General features: G+C 41.3%; 1 protein-coding gene and 1 long non-coding RNA gene across 4 annotated transcripts in view; one reads left to right on the top strand and one right to left on the bottom strand.

Annotated features, from left to right (window-relative positions):
* The window catches only part of LOC134511729 (uncharacterized), a 28,219-nt gene extending 8,413 nt beyond the window's left edge, over positions 1–19,806 (bottom strand). The window contains exons 1-2 of the long non-coding RNA XR_010069964.1: positions 19,140–19,806; positions 18,790–19,007 (exon numbers count right to left, since the gene is read on the bottom strand). This is a non-coding gene — a long non-coding RNA (uncharacterized LOC134511729). The remainder of the gene's footprint in view (positions 1–18,789; positions 19,008–19,139) is intronic.
* A 340-nt stretch (positions 19,807–20,146) lies between these two features.
* TRIO (trio Rho guanine nucleotide exchange factor) overlaps positions 20,147–21,848 on the top strand; it is a 257,134-nt gene continuing 255,432 nt past the window's right edge. For 2 of the 3 annotated variants that reach the window (XM_063326146.1, XM_063326145.1), the window contains exon 1: positions 20,147–20,787. In XM_063326146.1, coding sequence (XP_063182216.1) covers positions 20,661–20,787 — 127 coding nt within the window. In that variant the 5' untranslated portion in view covers positions 20,147–20,660. The remainder of the gene's footprint in view (positions 20,788–21,848) is intronic. The other variant, XM_063326144.1, reaches the window with a different exon arrangement.

Here is a 21,848-nt window from a genome sequence, read left to right as displayed (position 1 = left end):
TTTCAGAAGGTTAGCGTGCATGGCAGTTTCTATACAGGGGACTGCAGTGTATTCTGCTCTTTGAAAACCAGGATGCATACACATATTTGTGCATATATATATATATACACACACACACACACAGACATACACACTTGGGAGTCTAATTTCATGCTTCCACGTGCAAACATTTTGACGCGTGTCTTTTGTATCCACATATCCCATGACATCTATCTACATAACACATGTACTCTAAATAAACATATGGTGCTGCTAATAGCCCAAAGGTATTATTTGCCATATAATAGACACTATTTGCCACGTTGTATAGAATGCCTGCCCTAAACCCCATGGTTGCTTTGTATCTGTGTTGCAGCGAATCTCTCTGACAAGGCTGAGGATGGGCACCACGCCATCCTAACAGATGGGTCTGACAGCCAGGAGACCATGTATGTGCATCCAGTGTGGGTGAGACCAAGGGGACTCTTTGCCAGGGAGATCTAAACAGCTGTCTGTTTTGGCTGTACCTGCTCCAAGGAGAAGGAAGTAGGCTTACGTTACATGAGGTCTGTGCAAGCGCAGAGATTGGAGGGGGAGTGTCACGTGTGTAAGGAAAAATCCATTCAAATAGCTACGAATCAAAGACATCCACTGAGAAAAAGTGAGGCAGCATTATGGCACTCCACACCCCTCTGCCTTCCCTCAGGAAGACCAAGCAAAACTCGTCACGACAAGTTAATTTGTCTGAACACGTTGGCAAGGGTGCAGAAACCTGTTGCGCAGGCTTTCTTCCTGTCCCAGAGGCACATAATATTCGGTAAAACAAAGGCCTAACTTTCAAATACTGTGCAGACACTGCTCTTCTATATTGTATAAAAATCTGCTGAATTGAAGGATCAAGTCCTTTCAGCACAAAGAACATGAATTTAGCTTGTGTCTTTTAAAACATAATTTAAAATGTCCTGTGAACAATTAGGTATTTGCATGACTAGCAGTTAAAATATTGCTTTCAAAAATTACCCCCTTACAGAATTTGCATCCTCAGGTCAGGCCTGTGTGTGTTAATACAGAGCCGAAGAAAAACATCGTACAAGCTGTATTTATTCAGTGCTATGAAAGGTTCAAGTACAATCAGTGTCATTTTCTTCATTGTCATGCATTTCATTCATACACCCGCACCCAGAAAAATCTACATAAAGTCTGCCATCTAAAAAATATCAAGTGGTACCTCAACTATTGTCTTGAACTAATTTTTAATAAAATTTAGACAGTGATCAGTGATTTAGACAATCCATGGAGTGACCAGTGCAATTAGGTTATGGGAAAACACATTTTAATACAACATATAAATTTTTTAGAGCACCTAGCTGTTCAGAAAACCAACTGAACAGTACAAAGTATGAATTGTGTAGAGAAAAACAAGGAGGGGAAGCATAGCCATATGCAGGTGAGTTAAGATACATGAGGAAAGTGAAAAAAGTTCTTCCTATACACAAGCTTAAATGGTAGGTAGAGCAAGGGAGCTGGGAAGCATGAAAAAAGTTGTATAAGGTATTGTTAGCAGTTTTATAAATATCCATCAGGTTTCCTTGTAAATTAAAAAAGCCTGATTCCTGTCCTTACGGACAGTTGTAAGCAGGCTGCTCAGGATGGGTGTTTGACTCCACCCCACAGTGATCACCCAAGATGGACGATACTTTCAAAGGAGCACCATGAGTGCACCAGCAATGAAACTCTTCTGCTCTCTCTTCTTCCCACAACAAGGGTTCATGTTTTTAGGACTGATGTATTAATTCTTAATTATAGAAAAGAAAAGAAAAGAAAAGAAAAGAAAAGAAAAGAAAAGAAAAGAAAAGAAAAGAAAAGAAAAGAAAAGAAAAGAAAAGAAAAGAAAAGAAAAGAAAAGAAAAGAAAAGAAAAGAAAAGAAAAGAAAAGAAAAGAAAAGAAAAGAAAAGAAAAGAAAAGAAAGTAAGTTAAATTTTAAGCCAGCTGCAGCCACCTTGTTGAAAATGGCAATTTATTAAACTGGCAGCACAGGAAACCAAGGAGCAGTAAGCCAGCTTCCTTCCTGTGGGAGCAGGACCTACTTTTCAGTAGCTTTTATTGTGTTTTGTTTATTGAATTAACCCTTGAGAACAGTGAAAAGAGGGACGTTTTTGGAACGTGCAAAGTATTAAAGAACTCAGCCACAATGCAAACCTCTGGCACCAACAAATTTGGACTTGTGCTTGCCCTGAGGGTGTAAGAAGAGGGCAAAGGTGAGGTAGAGGAACTTGATGCCTTCCTATTTGTTGCATTGGTGTAGCCACCAACACAAGCAAACCAATGCCTCCAGGGCTGTTCTGGCATCTGAGGACAGCTGAGATGTTTATACAATGCAGTTAGTTTTTGCGTTTTTGCAACACCACCTCCTGCATCATGAGGTATGGAGCTACCACAGGAGTCCTAAGGCTGACTTATTCCTTATAGAGAAAATTTTCTCAGAGAGAGAGTCGATCTTTATGAATCCACTCTTCATCAGGGCAATGCAGTCACAAGTGTGTGTGTGCATATATCATCTATTTTTAAGTCCACCTTTTGAACTATAAAATGTACTTCAGAACTTTCTGATACCTGAAAACCAGTCATTTTACTTCTCAAAGTTTCTGAAAACCTCTAAGTTCAGGAACATACTGTATTATTATCCAGATGATATCAATACATTAATATCCTGCCTTCTGCCATCTCAGATATTTTTTATTTGGTCTTTGGAGCCATTTTATTATACACTCAATTCATCAAATAAAAAGTGATCCTCTCCATGCACCCTTCAAAATTCCCAGAGTTCTTTTAAAAGAAGGACAAGCACTATCTAAAAGGCATTGCCTTTTAAAATATATTACATTATTATATATAGTGCCTTATTTGTAATTACAGAACCTGCTCTCTGTATAGACGTCGTAGATGTGTAAAAAACTGAAAACTTAATGTTTAACCACATATTATCACTCAAATTGTAAACTAATGGTTACATTGGGAGAGGCAAATGAGGAGATATTTCCAATCAAAATAAATCACATAGGCTAAATGATTGTACCGTTAAGAGATTCAGATAAATTGCTTTTCTCCTGTACACGGACATATTCTACAGATTACAAAGCAGGCATGTTAAGAACAAGCTAGTGGTGTAATTCTTTAATGTCTGATGTAACCCTGCATACCTAATTCCTAGAATACCTTGCATTATTCAGTAAACTGTACTTTAAGGGACTGCTCTTTAAAAAGAAAGAAAAAAAAAAAGTAGATTTTTTTAAAATTTCACAGTGATTCCAGTACATTATTTTGAGCAAGAACCTCATTAGTAATGGGCACTTTCGGACTTTCACAGGCATCAAGATACCCTGATTTAAAGGATGTGCAAGTTGGCAAGCTGTGAAATAAGAAGTTGCAAAAGTTGCCTGGCAGAAAAATAGTTCTTTGCAAGCTAGTGAATGGTCTCTAACATACTCTTTGCCACCCCCTCCAAAAAAGGTAAAGCTTGCAGGTGCTTGATGCTGTTGTCCCAGATCTTTGTTTTTAATGCCTGTGTATATCTGTAACCAAATAAACTCTTTCTGGTGGGTATTTTTAACATGCTACGTATTGCACAAGTAATGCTCCCACTGTTAGTGGAATTGCAGTGGAAGCCTCAAAACGTTTCCAGTATTAGATCTTGGTCCTGGGTGCACTAACACCTTCCCTCTCTTCAGTCTCAGGGATATGCTTGGGGGATCTCTGCAAGCCAGATTAGAACAGCTCCTAGGATTGTTTATTTCTTTTGGGCAATTAATTAGGCTCCATCTCCTCAACTGATTCTTAAAAAAACCCCCAATTTTGAAGGAGATCCTTTTTATGTTTGCAAATCTGGATTTTTTTTCTCTTTCTGACTGTGCTGCCTAAAACCAAAGATGAACAAAATACTAGAGGATAAGAGAAAAAAGTGTCAGAAACTGGAAAGTGAGTGATGCCATGTGATATTCTCAATAAAAACATTAACTATTACAACTATCAATTCATGAAAATAAGAGTAGTAAATGTGCATTTCATGTTTAACAGAGTTTCAAAAATCTTAATCTATTTCCTGGCCAAAAATTGGTTCTTCTTTATATTCAAGGGATCTGTGAAAACATGTCTTCACTCCTTTGCTAGGCAAGAAAGAGAGGAAGGAAGTTGGAGTTAGGATAAAAGTGAACATTATAACTTAGAAGAGAATTTGTAAAAACACAAACATATTTGTTTTCACATTTTTATTTTGAAAGTATGCCATATGTTCATATTAATAAAAGGCAAAACCACCAACTGAACTTGTTCATAATATTTATCCTGCTACTCATTTTATCACCTCCAGTTGCCGCTTCCCTGACAAGACATTGCACGTCAATTAAGAATGGTAGTAATTTCTGATGGAGTGGAATAATTTGTAACAGGAGCAAGATTTTAAATACCAAGCTAACAGTATCAAAACTCATAAGGTACCAGATGTTCATCAGTAAGCTCCCTGTGTAGTAAAACAGGATCTCATTATAAAATCAGGAAGTATGTAAATAATCCCGAAATGGTGAAAAATTTAATAAAGATAGCTCATCAACAGACTGATAGGAGTGGGAGTAATGTTATGCAAATCAAGCTCACAGTTCTTCTACATCAAAGGAACTATCAAAGCCAAATCAGAGAGGAAGGAACCATTACCATCTGCAAGTCAGATCATCACTTGTGGTCCCATCATTAAACTTAAGAAACATTGGAGCACCCTACTATTAATTCTTAACAAAAAGTGAAGCAGCACCACTCATCCTGTTACATATTTTGTCTCACATGCCACAAGTTATTGAGAGCTGAGGACACTAATGGCTTCTTAACGTTGGGGTCTAACTTTAAAATGGCAAGACTGTCCCCTATCCATCTGTCCAGTAGTGCTACCGCATAGCAGAGTCCTCCTGCGAGCCTTGGACTTGTAGAAAACAAGAGATCAGCCCCCATCATGACCCCGACCTGCCTGACAGGCAGGACAGTATAGTGAGAAGGTAAAGTATCCTGTGCCTTGTAAAGCATCTGAAGCAGATCAGTTGCAGTAAGGTGGGAACCTAAGGGGGAAACTAATAGTTGGTAGAGTCTGTGAAATTAAGATGCTTGTAGGGTTTGACAATAGCTTTCGAGTTTTGCCTCCCCGCGTTTTATTTCTGGATGTGTGCACGGCTGTTCATCACAGGGAATGTAAAAAGAAGACAGGTATTTGTTCTGGAAGGCTCCTTACCGTGTAATGTCAGTTGGCTAGGTAGCTGTTGTGAGAAAGCACTTCTTTGCTATGAGAGGTGTGTGGACTTCTTTGCCAGAGTGTTTCCATTTCACACTGAGAGTGGCTGAGCTCTTCCCTGTTGCCATCAATTGCTTAGTGGTATCACACCCACATGAGACTAATGCAAGGAAGCCTTTATTCTGTATTCTTAACAGTGCTTCTCTTCTGGCCATGAGAGAAAGTACTGATTTATGTGTTACACGGCAAGGTCTCAATGGTGTCAATAACAGATCCATCTCTGGGATCTTTTATTAACTGGCAGAAATTGTCTCTGCATGAAATTTTTATGTGTCCATTTGATCTATACCTTATCAGATGTCATCTAGCTGTACTATGATTCAGATATCATTAATTAAAAACTCACTAAGGAGTAGATTCTGACAGCTGCTAACTCAGCAATGAAAAACCTGTTCCAATATTAATAGTAATCAGTGAGCAAGATCACCTCTTCATATGAGGCTCTTGTGACCTAAAGAAGAGTCAGCAAAGGGAGGAAATCTGTACATATATATTGGTTCTTCAGGACAGACTATTTCTGGACCTCTTTAGACATCTTTTTTTCAGCTTTTCGTCAAATATGAAAGCTCACAAGAGAAAGACAAAGGCGTCCGTGAAGCCACCACGATGGGTCTTGACCCATTGTTTCCTCAGTCCCTCGAGAGTGGACAACCCACAGAGCCCTGCTCAGCCTCTCTCCTCTACTGATGACATGAGCCCTTGCGGATTAGTGGTTCTCAAATTTTAGCAAGAAGATCACAAGACATCAGAAGATAGTCTGAAAAAAATGTAAAATAGTAAAAAAATCTGAAGAGACTATGCATGGATTCCCAGGCAAGTAGGCAATAAAATGAGACAAAAAGTAAAGTCCTAAAATGACATATAAAACTTAAACTAATTTAATTTGGTTTTAAGTGAAGACCAGTATAGTATCTTCATAAGCTCGTCCATGGATTTAAAAAAAAATAAAAAAAATCCTTTCCTTTACAAAGGTTGAAGAGCCATGGGCTGAAGGACATAGATACACAACTCACACAGATGGATTTTTGGCTGGCAAGTGTGCATCCAGCTTAGAAGGTTCCTTGCCCCACAGGATTTAGGCAGAGGGTCTGGCAGCACATGCACAGTTGATGGAAATCATCTCTTTAATTACTCAACAGTTAAGACAGAAAAATAAACAGCACAGCTCACTGTGAAACAGATCTAGAAGAGCATTAAAATTAGCAATGGATTTTGGAAGCACCTAAATGTACGCTATCTGGATTTACCTATAGCCAAAGCTTGATGTTTCAAAGTTTCATTTTAACCTCTTGTAAGTGTCTCATTGATTCTCACAGGAATCTAGAGCTTGGGTTTTTTTGTTTTGGTTTGGTTTTGTATTTGGATTTTTTTTTTGTAACAGAGGAATGCACCACAATGGTCTACTGAAATACCTATTTATTTAACTTAATGAAAATACATACACTCATATACTGGATCTCAGGTATGACTAGCTTTCTAAAGCCAGATGATCCAAATAATCATATAACAGAGAAAGCTTCTGTCTACATTGGAATTATAGGAACAGTTATATGACTGTACATTTTATACTGATATTGTTAAATCAATATGCAGGCATTAAAATGGCATCAATCTTTGCATGGCTATGATTGTTCTAGATTAAAAGAAGCCTTTTCACTGTAGTTAAAACTCTTTCCAAAGCAACATAGTATAAAGTGAAGCAACTACAAAATAAATCATGCTGATATAAAAATTACTGTATAAATTTATATGTTATCACATGCAGTATTATTTTCCATGTGAAAAAATTCTTAGATAAATTCCTTGGAAGAAGAAAAGAAGCAAGTCACAGAGTACAGGGCAATTAGAAAAAGGTAAACTGAGGAAGAGAAGAGAAAAAATAAAAGGAATCACTGTTCAACTTCTGTTCTGCTGGTATTTGATTTGAATGAGGAAAGGCACTATACTAAGACCACCGTTATCTACTCAATTTATTAGTGATTCAAGAAAGAGAGATTAGTAAAGTGTAAATATTCATAAATTACTTAGACTAATGCATGTGCAGGGAGGTCTAAACATTTTAATGATGCATTTCATTATGTAAAATTACAGGTCTGGAAGGCATCTTAAGAGGTCATCCAATTTAGAACACCCTCCCAAGGCAGGGAGAACTAAATCTGTTTCACTGCTTACACTTATTTGTTCAAGCTTTTCCCAGACTTTATATGTTTGTAGAAGTACAGATTTATGTCCTTACTTCTAATCAAATTAGTTCTAATTTTTTTTATTTATTTCTAAGCCTTCTTACTTTGTTGGTATTATCATATCAAAACTGAAAAAACCACCCCAGCCTTATGAAGATGAAAAACTTTTATTCCTCCACCAAACTTAATGTAATAAATCCCCATTTTTGTGGAAGTATAAGATAAGGATATTATAAAGGTGCAACAAATATATTTATGTTACATGAAATTTTTGGATGGATTGACACAACTCACAGTTTAGACTAAAGTAAGATTATGTCACCAATTTATAGAACACTAATCTAGAATATATAATATTATGGCATAAATACATTGGAAACCCTCAGCTTGAGATGAACTATGAAATATGTTCAGCTTTTAGTACACCATCATCTGATATAAAAGGTAAAGGAGCAACAGAGTCCAGAAAAAAATGAACAAAATTGTTTAGAAGCATAAAATTGTACACATAGGAATGCATGTAAAAAATTAAGACCATTTGTTATACAGAGAATGATAACTGCAAATGTTGTCCATTAATTTGGTAAACGAATGGAGAGAGTAAGAAGGACTCCTACCTCTACTGTTTTCTCTGATGCAAAAAGGAAAGGAAATAACCTATTTAATGAAAAAGCAGTATGTTCAAAACCAATCAAAAGAAACAATTTATGAACCTCATAACATTTTAAAATAAGATTTTTGTAGCCATGATATTCTAAGGATGTAAGAGAAACTCAATTTCTAGTGAGAAGAAAGTCTTTTGAAGTCAACTAATGTTGCTAGCATAAAAATGTTAAGATATACAAGACTACTTCAGCTGGTTTGAAGAATGTGTGTGTGTCTAAAAGCTTGTCTGGCTTTTCCAGTTGTACCAGCTTGTCTGATCAAAGATTCCACCTTTTCCTACTTAGTTTTCCAATTAACTTTTATCACCTACAGGTACAATAGTCACAATGATATATATATGTTAAAGGATAGCGATACTTGTGGTTTAGGGTTTATGACAGCAGTATGAGGCCAGAAAGCAACTTTCAAAATTGGTAAAACTATTATTTTATTTCTCTGTAGCATTTGGTATCTATTGCTCCCTGGAACGAGAGAGGGGACTACATTTCAGATAAGCATTTTCACTCTTTATGGCACATGGCTAGTGTTTAGTGAAGAGAGAAAAACCCTTCCATTGTAATCATACTGCTCACAAATTCATATGAAAGTCACCAGTCACTGCAAAACCAAACAATTCTGTCATTTATAACTGTTCATTTTATGGGAAAATGACTATCAGTTAGTTGCATGTCTATCCCGGCACAGCAAACTACCCTTTCTCCCCACCTCCTTTCCCATTCAGTAACTCAATCCCTTCAGAAAGCGTGCTACAAAAAGCCTGCTGAGGGCCTTCTGAAGCAGTTCTGCGTCTCCACTGTTGGTCTTCAGCTTCAGCTGCCACCACATTCCTCCACTTGTAACACTTTGGGGAGTAGTTTTGTTTTGTCTATTCATGGTGTTCTGACTGGCCTTGTTCACAAAACCTCAATATTAATAAAAGCAAAATTTTATTCTTTGGGATGTTTGCAATATTCAGTTTTTTACTGAATACTTCATTACCTAGCTTTAAATAATCTAAATATCTTACAATACATGAAAACATTAATACTCTTAGATACATTAAAATAATAGTAAGAGAGAACTATTTCCTGAATATAATTTAGAAATAAAAATACTGTTGGTGAATCAATGGGAAACAATAATGTTTCTAAGTATATTACAAGGAATATTGCCTCATGAATGAATGATGAAGGAGTTAATTCATTTAATTATGTATGAAAAAGGAGGAAACTAGATTTTAATCCTGCCAAAGCAATCACAGTTGGAGAGAACTGATGGCTTAAAGCTAGTACAGAAAAAATGGCATAAAAGGAGCAAAGGCTTGATTCCTCTCACTTTAGCAAAAAAAAAAAGGAATATATTTCTGAAAAAAAAACTCATATACAAATGTTCATTAACAGATATAGGAAATTATTTAGAATCCTTCATTGGTGGGCTTGACACATATTTAGGGAAAACCCCTAAAAAAACCCACCAGATGTTTGGAAAAGTCAGTAAAAGTATTTCTATCTTTGAATGTTATATATAACAGATTTGAAACAGAATGGTTGTGTTAAATAGCAGATACATTTATCAAATACAGCACAAGATATAACAGATGAAACCCACAGCGAAGCGTAGAATTTGAGAGCTTGGGAGTAATTATAATCCTTGTAGTAGATGTTCATATGGAATGAAATGATTGGAAATACAATTATTTTTTACCTCAAAAGGATAAAGCCACATGCTAACTCCCTTGCATGCTATGAAATATGACAAAAGTTAAGCCAGTGAAAAAAAAAGGAATTGATGAATAAGATAACTAAAGTACTTTGTACTGCAATTTTGTCATGAAAGTTGGTCTGGGCCCTAGTTAGTCACGGGGTGACACTTGTTAGTGAAAATAGCATCACAGTAGATAATTTCCTACATGTCTTGCAATTCTAGCTTCTTACAGCCTAACATTATCTGCATTTGTAAGAAAAAAAATATTTTTGTGGTATGATAGATCTGTCAAACCTGTGCAATATCTCTTGATATTTACCCTACTAAAAAGGGCAATCAGTTAAATCAGAAATTATTACTTCCAGGTGAACTAAAACTGTAAGAAAGCTATTATCACCCTCAAGATGGCTAACTGGATTTGGTCCTCTCCTGTAGCGTAACAATAATTTTTATCTCATTGTTGTTAGACCTGACTTTTAATTATTACAGAAGCTTAGAAGTTAGTCACTGTAGTCAACCGCAGAAATAGACAGTAGTTCAAAGTAACCAAATTCCACACAAGAGACATGAATGGAATTCCAGTAAAGTGACAAAATGCAGTATGTACTGCAGCAAGTTCGAAAAGAATGGCTTTTTTTCTGACAAAATGTTGGGACAGGTTGTGATAGCAGTGCTATTGATTCATGGCTCAACCCAGCAATCAAAGTCTATGAAGAATGTTCTAAATGAGCAGACAGAGCTTGAAGCAACATGTTAGCTGAAATACCCAAGCACGGAAAAGTTGCTTTTATAATGAAATGGTTATTTGTCATGCAGTCTCCATAGTATGATGAAGATCCTAAAATTCCATATTTGGCTAGAGGACACAATTTGGACCTAATGTTCACTGCATGCCACAAAGACAAGTCGTCACAAGAGCTGCTGTCATCCCTATGGAAGGCACCTTTGTAAAGCCCTTGCAGACATGACAAATCAAAAACTTCTTAAAAGTTGCGCAGATTTCCAAACCTATTGGACAAGTTTGTAAGTCTAGAGTAAACCTGGGCCAATATAGTTCGTAGGTGTCATGCAGGAAATACTTCTATTATGTGAAAGCAGTAAACAGGAAAGAAATTTAGGCACATAATTTGAATACCAAAATTTCAAGTATTTGCTTCTTGAGACCTAATATGAAATCTTTTACTAAGAAGCATTGATAATTTAAATTTTAGGGCTTAGGTAAAAACACTAAACATTTGCTTACTAAATGAACTACAATCAGTATCTATTGCATCCTGCTTGTTCCTGATCTGGCTGCTCTATTGCTAGAGATTTACTGTCAAAAAGTCATTTCCCACCTCCTATCAATATGAAAGAGTCAATTGGTGAAACAATGACAACTGGAATGACTGGATGTAGCCTTCTACCTGTAAAAGGACTATTTTGGGCTATTAATCTGTACCAAAGGGCAGAATCATTTTAGCAAAATGCAAAAAATAGCTTGTGTCCTACAATTATGCTAAGGCCTAGAAGTTTGTAGGCATTGCCTGGGAGCGCTGCCAACTGAATACAGCTCCTGTCCCACATTATCTGCTCCTCCTCTGAGAGAACTGAGAGGCGGGGATACGGCGTAAGCCACGCAGAGCACAGGATCTGTAAACTTGCTTTGCGTAGAAACTGAACAGCCCTTTATCCCAGAATGAAAGCATGCACAGATGATGTCTTCAGTCTTGTGTACAAGTACTGGCAAAGGGGCTAAGGACTAGAAAGACTTGGAAGCTGAAGTCCTGCATTTCCGCCTTTAGAAACAGCAGCTGAGACCCTGGAGGGAATGTGGAACACCAAGTGACTCTGCGGGTCCTGAATGGTCTCCCAGTTGCTGAACGTCTTAGGAAGCAACTGGCTCTAACTGGGGTTAATATGCCAATAGCAGTATGTGCAGGATACCTTTCAGGGTCAACATCAAAAACTTACCACTGCTGTGCCCGAGGGTTCTACTCCAAGTAGACTATTCAATTGAAAATAGGAAACTAGGACTAGCCGTGAAATTAGCTGCTAAATAGAAAAGAGAGCAAGCACATGAGGAACAAAAAGCCGGCAATGGTTGCATTTTGCTCAATTAGCTTACTGTGGTACAATGGGGAAAAGGGGATATACCAGGCAGGATGAAGGAAAAGAAAAGAGGACTTGTCTTTTAATTGAAAAATTGGAGAGGACAGAAAAAAACCCGTCTATTTACTGTCCTCTATCCACAGAACATTGCTGCAGCTGCTGCTCTTTTTTTTCTGCTGAAAGCCAAGTGGCTTCCCAGGCGTGGCAAGGAATTTGACTTTCTGCTTATGAGCAGAGGAAACACTAGGAAACTTTGTTCCATGTTGGTCAGTTCTTTCCCATTGCAGCAGCTCCTGGAAGAAGGCAAGGCTGGCAATTCATGGCTGTGCACCCCCCCAAAATTCATTCCAACTACGTAATGTCAGGAATAACATCTGTTGCTACTGTCTAGCTAATAGTACAATCAACTAGGATGACAATGTTGACCAACTGCTACTAAGGAATGACAAATCCTCACCTGGAAGTTGACCTCCCTAAACAAAGCCATTCGCTTACCAATCTGAACAAATCACATGTTACGTATAGAGACCACAGGCAACAGTGAAACATCTGCAGACAGTGAAGGATATGCTAAAAAGATCAAAGTGGAGACAAAGCCTTGATAAAACCAAGGGAAAGGAGAAAGCATTATATATGTATATACCTAGAAATAAATGGGTCTCAATAAGTCTCATTGGGAATTTGGAAAGCCTTATTCTGAGCAAATCTGTTCTTTCCAAATTAAACAAATCTGGGGGATCTGTTTGGGCATTCATGCAGTCTAGATCCACTGCAGCAGAACAGTTTTTACTGGTACCCTGACTGAAAACCCTATGTGTCTTGGAAGTGTTTCTTTATTGAGCTCTCAAATGAACCTGGAAAAACTCAAGGTCCAATTGTAAATATCATCCGGCTGAAAAACCAATACTCCTTGGTGTTGCATTCTTGGGGAACCATCAACCTATGAAGACTTAAGTCATATAAAACCAACAAACTTATGAGTTACATAGGTTGCTATCAAAACTAACTTCCAAGCACCAGATGCAAGAGTATTGTAAATATTTTTAAAAATTGACAGTTTTTAAATGACTCAAACTGCAATTAAGTTCTGTGTATAGAAAAGGAACTACGCGTTTTTGGTTTGTTTATTGCATAAGCAATTACTCAAATTTTTTCAATCTCCGTTACAAGATATTGATTGACAGAAGTGATACAGACATAGGCATCCAAGATGCTTTCCAATCTGGGCAACTCTAAACCAGCATGCTGATGAAGTTACATGCCCACAAGTACACAAGCAGCAGAACTGATTTAAATGCCCTCTTCTGGGAGATAACTCTTGAAGCAGGATGCCATTTGTTTTAAGCTTCACTTTTGATTGACTTTTCACTTTGTCTAGGCTCATAAATTACAATTCTATTTTACGCATGGCTCTTGTGTGCTGCTCTATGCCAATTCTTGCACACTATTTTGACAACTGATTGTAGGCAAGCCAGTACAATTAACAGACTACTACCGTTAAAGCAGAAGGATAATTGTCAACTGGACTGAACACCGCTTTGACACTAAGTGAACAGTTTTCTCCTAAATGTAGTACGGGGTGTGTCAAAAATGCTTGGTATAAGTAAGTGACATAATGTAAGGCTGTCTGCTGATCTATTGGCACTCATTAACGTAATAACTTAGCTTAATTGGTAGCCTATTTTTCTGAGTTTCCATCATGATGACACAAAACAGTGGTCTGTATTTAAAGATACATACGGTACACTTTTTCTGTATGCACAGTACATTTTTTTCTCTGGACATGCTAGTGCTTTTTAGGCATGAAGGGCAGAGGTTGTTCTGACAGAAGCTGTCTGTATATTATGATCAAATAAGATATCACTGATGTCTTCAATGCATAAAATGTCATGATGTTGGAATACTGTCCAGTAGTAGTCATACACACAGATTGTTGAGAGCGTTGGTAACATAAGCTTGATAGGGGCCCACCTTACTGTTGGCAATCTTTTGTTCTATAACATCATTGAACAGTAGCAAGAAATGGGCAGATCTACAAAGCATGTCAGGCTTGATGTAGAAGCTTTCCTTTAGGGGTTAATATGGTTTGCATATAGAGGTTTTTGGCAGTATGGTACATTCAGAACAATGGGAATGATATGACACAAGGTTGCACCGTTCAGTTGCTTAGTTTAAAGAGACAAAACTAGGAAAGCAAGATTCTGGAAGCCTAAGAAGGAAATACATACACCGTTAAGCTCTTTATGCTTTCTCAAGTGTAAGCAACAACTGTGTTACAGCTTTTGCTTTGAAGCCAGCCACGCTAACTCTTCATTGTTTCAGTTGATCTAGATCATCGGAGCCCAATTTCTTAACTTAAACTTACATAGACTTGAAACCAGACGGTTTTCCTTGTAAAGATTAACATGTGAGACAGTAGAAGGTGGAAATCAACATGAAAAGGAAAATGCTGAATTTGTCTCTTGAGCTTTTTTCCTAAAATGCTCTTAAAGCTAAAGGAAGATGGAGGAGACATATTTAACTCCTCATCAATTAAGATGAACTCATCTAGTGTTGTCAGTCTTCTTACCCGGGGGAAAAAAATCATGTCCCTCTTCTTTAGTTACCTGGAAGCATACCCTAATCAAAACCTAGTCTTCCAAAATTCAGGGATGAAAACAGTGGTATACAAAAGTTAAATGATCAAGAATATGTAATTTGATCTCTTGTGGAGTGAGGAGCACACTGCAGAATGTCTAAAGGAAAAGTTTTTTTACCAGCAGAATAAGTCATGCCACCTTGAGAATAACTGATTTCAAACGAGGAGGAAATCACCTATAGAGGCTTTAGCATCCATTGCCCTACTGTTAGGATTTCAGGATATGATTCAGCTAGGCTGCGATCTTATAATGAATGTGCATGTTGTTTTCAACCAGGCTTAGTAACTCCAATTCTTTCAGAAAGCCTCTGAAGCACTGCACACATTTCTGCATGGGAAATCTTGGACAATTAGGAAAATACTTTTTAAAAGTCCAGTATGGCCTCAATGTTAATGCTAGTGATAGAAAATCTGAAATCAGGGTGTGCACGCGTGCATCGATTTATGTGTATGCATACTTATGGAGAGAACAAGTGTTTCTGAAAACCTGGATAGCAAAGGCAATGGGGTGACTTATCTGAGATGCAGCTGAGTGGTTCAGCTGCCAATAATTGTACAATAATGTAGAATTATGAGTGCTTAAGTGTAAAAAGAAAAAACAACACTTCATTAGGCTGAGGTTAGTCAACAGATGGCGTATAGACCACCAATAGTCTATAAAACATCAGACGGCTGGTGTAATTTCTACACATAACAGAAGTGTCCTTGACATTGACAAGTCAGTACATGCCACGTAGCAGAACTGGGAGCTGGATTTTTATAGAGATATCACATCATTGAAATGGTGAGAATAAAAAAAAAAGTGGTTTGGTTATAAATAAAATCAGGATGGTTAACATTTTTGGTAAGTGATATGCAAAAACACACAAGCTGGTCTGCAGGTTATTAAAAACTTGCTTGATTCTTTGTGTAAAGGTTTGACAGTCACAACCACACAAGCAGGAAAAGTTTATTTGTAGTGACCATCAAACACTGGCCCTTTACAGTTTTTGATTAAACCTCTCCTTGCAGGTGCTAACTAAGAGTATCTGTGAAATGTTATGTCCTGAAAATGCTGCTCCCACTTTGCCAATAGAATGTAAAGGTCTTACCAGTGGAAGTATGGAAAAAATATTTTCAAGTAGAGTATCAAGATTTTACATAGGTGATAGTTCATCTACTATCAGACACTAAAAAATTTTACTGTTTTTCAGAAAAGTAGAAAAGATGATTATTGTGGTTTAACCCCAGATAGCAACTAGGATTACACAGCCACTCACTCACCCCCTGCATGGCAGGATGGGGAAGAGAATTGGAAGAGTAAAAGTGAGAAAAACTCATGGGTTGAGATAAAGGCAGTTTAATAGGTAGAGCAAAAGCCGTGCACACAAGCAAAGCAAAACAAGGAATTCATTCACTGCTTCCCATGGGCAGGCAGGTGTTCAGCCATCCCCAGGAAAGCAGGGCTCCACCACGAGTAAGGGTTACTTGGGAAGACAAATGCCATCAGTCTGAATGTCTCCCCCTTCCTTCTTCTTCCCCCAGCTTTATATGCTGAGCATGACATCACATGGTCTGGAACATCCCTTTGGTCAGTTGGGGTCAGCTGTCCCAGCTGTGTCCCCTCCCAACTTCTTCTGCACTCCCAGCCTAAATCCTGTTGGGGTGGTGTGAGGAGCTGCAAAGGCCTTGAGAACTTAGCAACAACCAAACCCACTAGTGCGCTATCAACACCATTCCCATCCCAAATGCAAAACACAGCACCACACCAGCTGCCAGTAAGAAAATCAACTCCACACAGCCTAAACCAGGACAACGATGAAGAGGCAAAGGCAGAAGTTTCAAAAGCTGACGGAACTCATACAATGAAACAAGAACTTGATTTTATAGTATAAGGAATTGGTGCACGTAGGCTCAGTACTGTTCAAGACAACTTTTCAAAAAGATATGGATGCTTTGGCAGAAAAGAGGGAGATAATGATAATGGTTGGAAAACGCCTCAGTGCTAGTCTACAGATAAGAGATGTATCTTGTGCTTGGAGAATAATTTGAAATTGACAAATGTTGTTGTAACACAAGCACCATTTAGATCACAAACCAGATAGCAACTTGGAGGTGGTACACATTAATAACTTTGATTGCTTTCCTTAACTGCTACAAACTTAAAAGAAGCCTTGTCATCTTAAAAGCACAGTAGCAACTGGCATGGCCTTTGCTACTAGTACTTCTGCCTTGTTTTATACATTCATTTGGAAGCCCCCAAAAGCCCGCTGCAGAAAAATAACGTTTGTTGGAAGCAGTTCTTGAAGGCTGGCTGGCTAGGCTGAAGAGAAGTCTACATGCATTTTCCATGGGGAACTCTTGTCCTCACACTATCTTTTATGTTCTGTGATTCGTTTTGCGAAATGGATAGTGAAGCTTGTGAACAACTATGAGAACTCTGTTGTAAAAACCTGGTTGTTGGGTGGGTTTTGCGTTGGGTTTTTTTTAATAATTGAAGGCTTTTTTGGTTCTGAGCAAGGAGACAACTCAGACCGACTGCGCAGGCCAGTATCATCTCCTGTCTGGTAGCTTGTCCAAAATAATGAGTTTCTAGTTTACTTCTCATGAAAGCTTGTAAATATCAGTGACTTTAAATGAAACCGTTGCCCTGCTTTCTTGAATGTCTTATAGAAATGGGGCAAACTTGTTTTTTGTTTTCTTCATTAAGTGGACAGCCAATGCTGCAGGAAAAGAACTCAAGCAGTATCCAGTTTGCATATTCCTTTAGGGATGTAACATGAGGTGACATGTGACACTTCTCAGCCTGGACACTGAAGGCTGGGCACTGGGCAAGCTTCTTTCCTCACAAGAGATCTCTTTGACAGGAATAAAGACCTTTGTGCCTTGATATACTGATTTTAGAGTGACCACTCAATTGGAGTAAGACCAAATACAAAGAAAAATAAAGAACATTCAAATGAAACAACACTTCTCTTAGGGCATTTATTTTACTGGGGTGTAAATCTTTCTGAACAATTTGCTTACATAAAATTAAATGCATTTTTATATATATAAATATATATATGTATATAAAGTAGATTCAGAAATTAAGCATTATTTCAGCATCAGTTTTTAAAACTCCTGGTGTACAATTGAAATAAACGCTCATTTTAATCTTGACCCTAACACTACTGATATTTAGCAGGTTACAGCATCCTTCAAATATCTTTTTTATGAAGAATAATATTCTTTCCTTTCCTGCATTTACCATGCAATTGGTGCAAAAATACTTGCAGGTTGACAAAAACCAAGACAAGAAAAGTAGGAGCTGAGGATGGAGACCATGGCTATTCCCAAATAGGCTTCCAAAGTAGGCAAACTCATGCAAACTTTCAATGTGCAACGTTGTCCACATAGACAATTCACAGCTTGTTTGTTTGTTGGGTTTGGGTTTTTTTTTTTTGAGTTTCAAGCCTAAAATGATCAATAAGAACCAGACTAAGAAACTTAATTTCCTAATGTCAAAACATTAAATCTGGTATTTGATATCTAAGGTGGATACCTGTGAACGAAATCCTCGTTTTATTACAGTGTGTTAGGTAACTTTGTCACAATGTCATTTTCCTATATTTGTCTCTTTGTTTTAACTTACCCTTCAGCAAATATTCCATCTTCAACATTGACATGAAAACAACTGTATTGCTACAATCCTTTTGAACACTGCAAAGAATATGAGCATATTTGGCTTTTGAAGGTTTCTCTGTTAGGGCCACCTTTGCTGCAGGTGAAGAACTCAACGTACAACTAGTCGATCTCAATCACCTTCACAGTGATGAGAGGCTCTTGTAGTGGGGGACATCCCCCACTACATGGATGCTCAGGGCATCCATGTGTTAGAGAAAAAACAAAACCAGCATCTCCTGCAATTCAGCAGTTAAGAGGGACAAACTTCAGTCATAGAGCCTTCAAAATCGTTCAAATGAATCTTGGCTTTTGAGCACCCGCTGACATACTGTACAGTATGCCAGATAAGCAACTAAGTGAAAACAGAGGGTCAGTATCTTACTTTCAATAGCTAATGAAAACTCTTCCAAAGCTTTTACCAGTGTTGGACAGCATATCAAAGTCTTAATTCAAATTCAGAAAACAAATAATCTTGAGCACTTCTTGCTCTCCAGCCACTGAACGCTCAAATTATGGAGATTCCAGACCTATATGTCTTTGCTTATTACATTCGCTCTTTCCATTCACTTACCTCATTTTCTCATATTCTTATGCATTTTTTTCTGTGCTGATGTACAACATCCTATTCCAACTCCCAGGTCAACTCACTGCTTGCTAGAGAACAGCAGTATTTGTCCCAGTCATGTTTTTTGCTAGGTGGATGGTGCTAGGCCAGCTAGAAAGGAATTCACATCGCAACCACTTATGCCAGTGGGGTGCTAATTTGGAACCCTTTCCCGTGCCCGCTGCCTGAAAGAAAAACATTAAAAAAAAATATCTTTTCAGTCAAACTAATCTCTTCTCTGTAACAGAGAAATTAGGGCAGGGGTAGTTGCACAAAAGCTTTTTCATCAAGCCCTACAACTTCAGATAAATACAAACCTTGGGAACCTTGTGGACGACTTCCACATCATGTGACCATGATTAACAGAACCACATTTCTCTTGAAGATACCTTTGCTTTTAATGCTTATCAAAAGTTTGGGAGTTTAATTTCTGAAGCTGTACTTCTGCGTTTCAAGTGTACTAATAAGCAACATTTCTGACCGTTTACCACAAAGATTTGAGATGTGCTACTCAGCTTTCTCAATTTGTGCAACTGCTGAAATTGCCTACTTTGCCACTCTCTTCAACGATAACTACACACAATCTTATTCTGGCAGTTTAACACGAGGACCAAGACTGTGCTGGGATGCCCCTTAACCAAGCATCTGATTGCACTTTTCCATCATGAGCTGTTTCCTTTATTTTATGTTAATTGGATTGGTCCATGACACGGAATATTTTGGAGCGTCCCTGTGATCACCGAAGAAAAACCATCAACGATACAAACAGCAGTGTAATGGATCCTCCAGCTGTAAGTGCTTCTCCTTTGAAACCACGGGTAGACGCGCTCTCACCGAGGACGAGGGAGCCGGTGTGGCCTCGCACCGAGCCTCCCGGGCAGGAGCACGGGCCACTCGCCACCTCCCGCCGGTCCGGTTCTGTCCGGGGGCGGCCCCCACGCACCCCTGGACCGACGGCTCGACCTCCGCACACCGCCGAGCCGGCAGCCGGGCTGCCCCGCAGCAGCTGCGTGTGAGGGCAAAAGTCAGCCGGAAGCGGTTAAAAATCATAATAATAATAATATTAAAAAATAAATAAACCGACAACCCCCAGGCCGCGGCCGCGCCTCCGCCGGGCAACGGCCGCCAGGGACGTCCGCGCCCCGCCCCCGCCCGCGCCCCAGCCAATGGGAAGCGGGCTCGGCGCGAGCGCCCCGCCCCATCCCGAGCGGTGCCGGACTCAGCCGGAGATTCCCGAGCTCCCCCCTTGTTCCTCGGGCGGGGACTCGCTTCCTTTCCCGGCTCCCCCTTCCCACCCTCCTCCTCCTCCCAGGCAAGATGGAGGACGACGGTGGCTGCGGCCACCGGCAGCACGGCGGCTAGCGCGGCTGCTGCTCCTCCGGCTCGCTCCCTCGGAAAAAAAAAAAACAAAACCAACCCAAAAAAAGGAAAAAGGGAAAAAAAAATTAAGGCTGAAAGAGTTCCTTCTTTCTCCGCCCACCGGCTGCGCGGACCGCTGGCCCTCCCCATGCCGTCGTCGTCGTCGCCCTCCTCCTCCTCCTCCTCCTCCTCCCGCGATTGTCTGCGCTCCGGCTGCCGCCCGCCCGCCCGCCCCGACTCCCTGCATGCACACGCCGCCTCCTAGGTGGCTGCGGGGGGTGGGCGCTCCCGGCGCTGCCATTCCGCACATACCTTCATGTCCCTGCGCTCGCCCGCCGCTGCTGCTGCCGCCGCCCCGCATCGCTCGCCCGCTCCGGCTGCCGCCCTAACGGCCGCTGCCGCCCGGAGGTGAAGCCGGCACCCGCGGTGGGGTTGGCGGTGGGTCTCGCCCGGAGGAGCCGCCGCCGCACGCAGCAGCCATGAGCAGCGCCGCTACCGCCACCTCCGCCGCCGCCGCCGCCGCCACCACGGCTGGCAGCGGCGCGGGGGAAGGGGCCGAGGAGGCGGCCAAGGACTCGGCGGACATCGCGGCGTTCTTCCGATCCGGTGAGTGCGGCCCCGTCCCGGGGCCGGGGTGTGTGTGGGAGGAAGGGGCAGCGGCGAGGCCGCGGCGGCGAAAGGTGGAGGGAAGCGGCGCCTTCCTCCCGGAGCTGGGAGAGGGGGGCGAGGGCAGCCAGCCGGCTTTGTCAGGTGGCTCCCGTCGCCGGCGGGGCCGCCTCAGCAGTGCCCCGTTCCTCGGGGAGGCGGCAGTGCGGGGCCCGGCCCGCGTAGGGGCGGCCTGGCCGGATGGCAGCGGGGAAGAAAGCCGAGCCCCCCTCGTCCCCTGCCCGGGGGGGCAGCGGGGCTTCCACTTGGGCCCGGCAACTCGCGGGCGGGACGCCACCCTTTGCCGGCAGATACGCGGCGTGAAAACGGGTGCGGCGGGCGGCCCGGCCCGGCCTGGCGCGTGTGCGGGGCCGGGTGCTGCCCTGAGGCGGTGTCGCCGATGACAGGTGCGACTCTCCCTGCCATGCCGGCCCGATAACGGGCGCGTAACCGGGGCCGGGCGGATGGTGTTCCCCCCCCCCCCGAAAACGTCCCGCCGGCGGACGAGGGCGGAGGAGCCGCCGCGGGTCCGGGCAGCCCTGGGTGTCTGAGGGGCGGGGAAGGGGAGCCGCGGGGAGCGGGCTGCGCTGGCCCGCGGCCCCCCGGGGAGGCGGGCGGGTATGACACCGCTATAAAAGGCCGCCGGTTGGGGCTCCGCCGGTGCCGTGGTGCTGGGAGGCGGCCGAGGGCAGGGGGTGGGAGAGGGCAGCGGGGTGTTGATAGCGGGAAGGGAAAAGACAAAAAGCGAAGCCCACGTTGAGGGGCGTCCCTGCCTCGGCTGAGGCGGGGCAGCGGCTGTCGGGCGCTGCCGAGCTGGGAAGCTAGGCTCGGTGCGGAGGCTCGGGAAGGGAAGGGGTGGGGGGAGCCAGTTGACAGGCTGCCGGCATTAAAAAAAAAAATAAAATAAAAAAAATGGAGGCCGCCTTCTCTCTCGGTGTTTACCCTCGGCACGCAACCGGGCGTCTGCCCCCCGCCATCGAGACGTTGTCCCCCGGGGAATGGCGGCGGGGACGGTGAGGGAG

The sequence above is a fragment of the Chroicocephalus ridibundus genome, chromosome 2, assembly GCF_963924245.1.
Source record: "Chroicocephalus ridibundus chromosome 2, bChrRid1.1, whole genome shotgun sequence".
Taxonomy (NCBI): Eukaryota; Metazoa; Chordata; class Aves; order Charadriiformes; family Laridae; genus Chroicocephalus; species Chroicocephalus ridibundus.
Note: the sequence above shows the minus strand (reverse complement) of the source record. Positions and strands in the feature narration are given on the sequence as shown.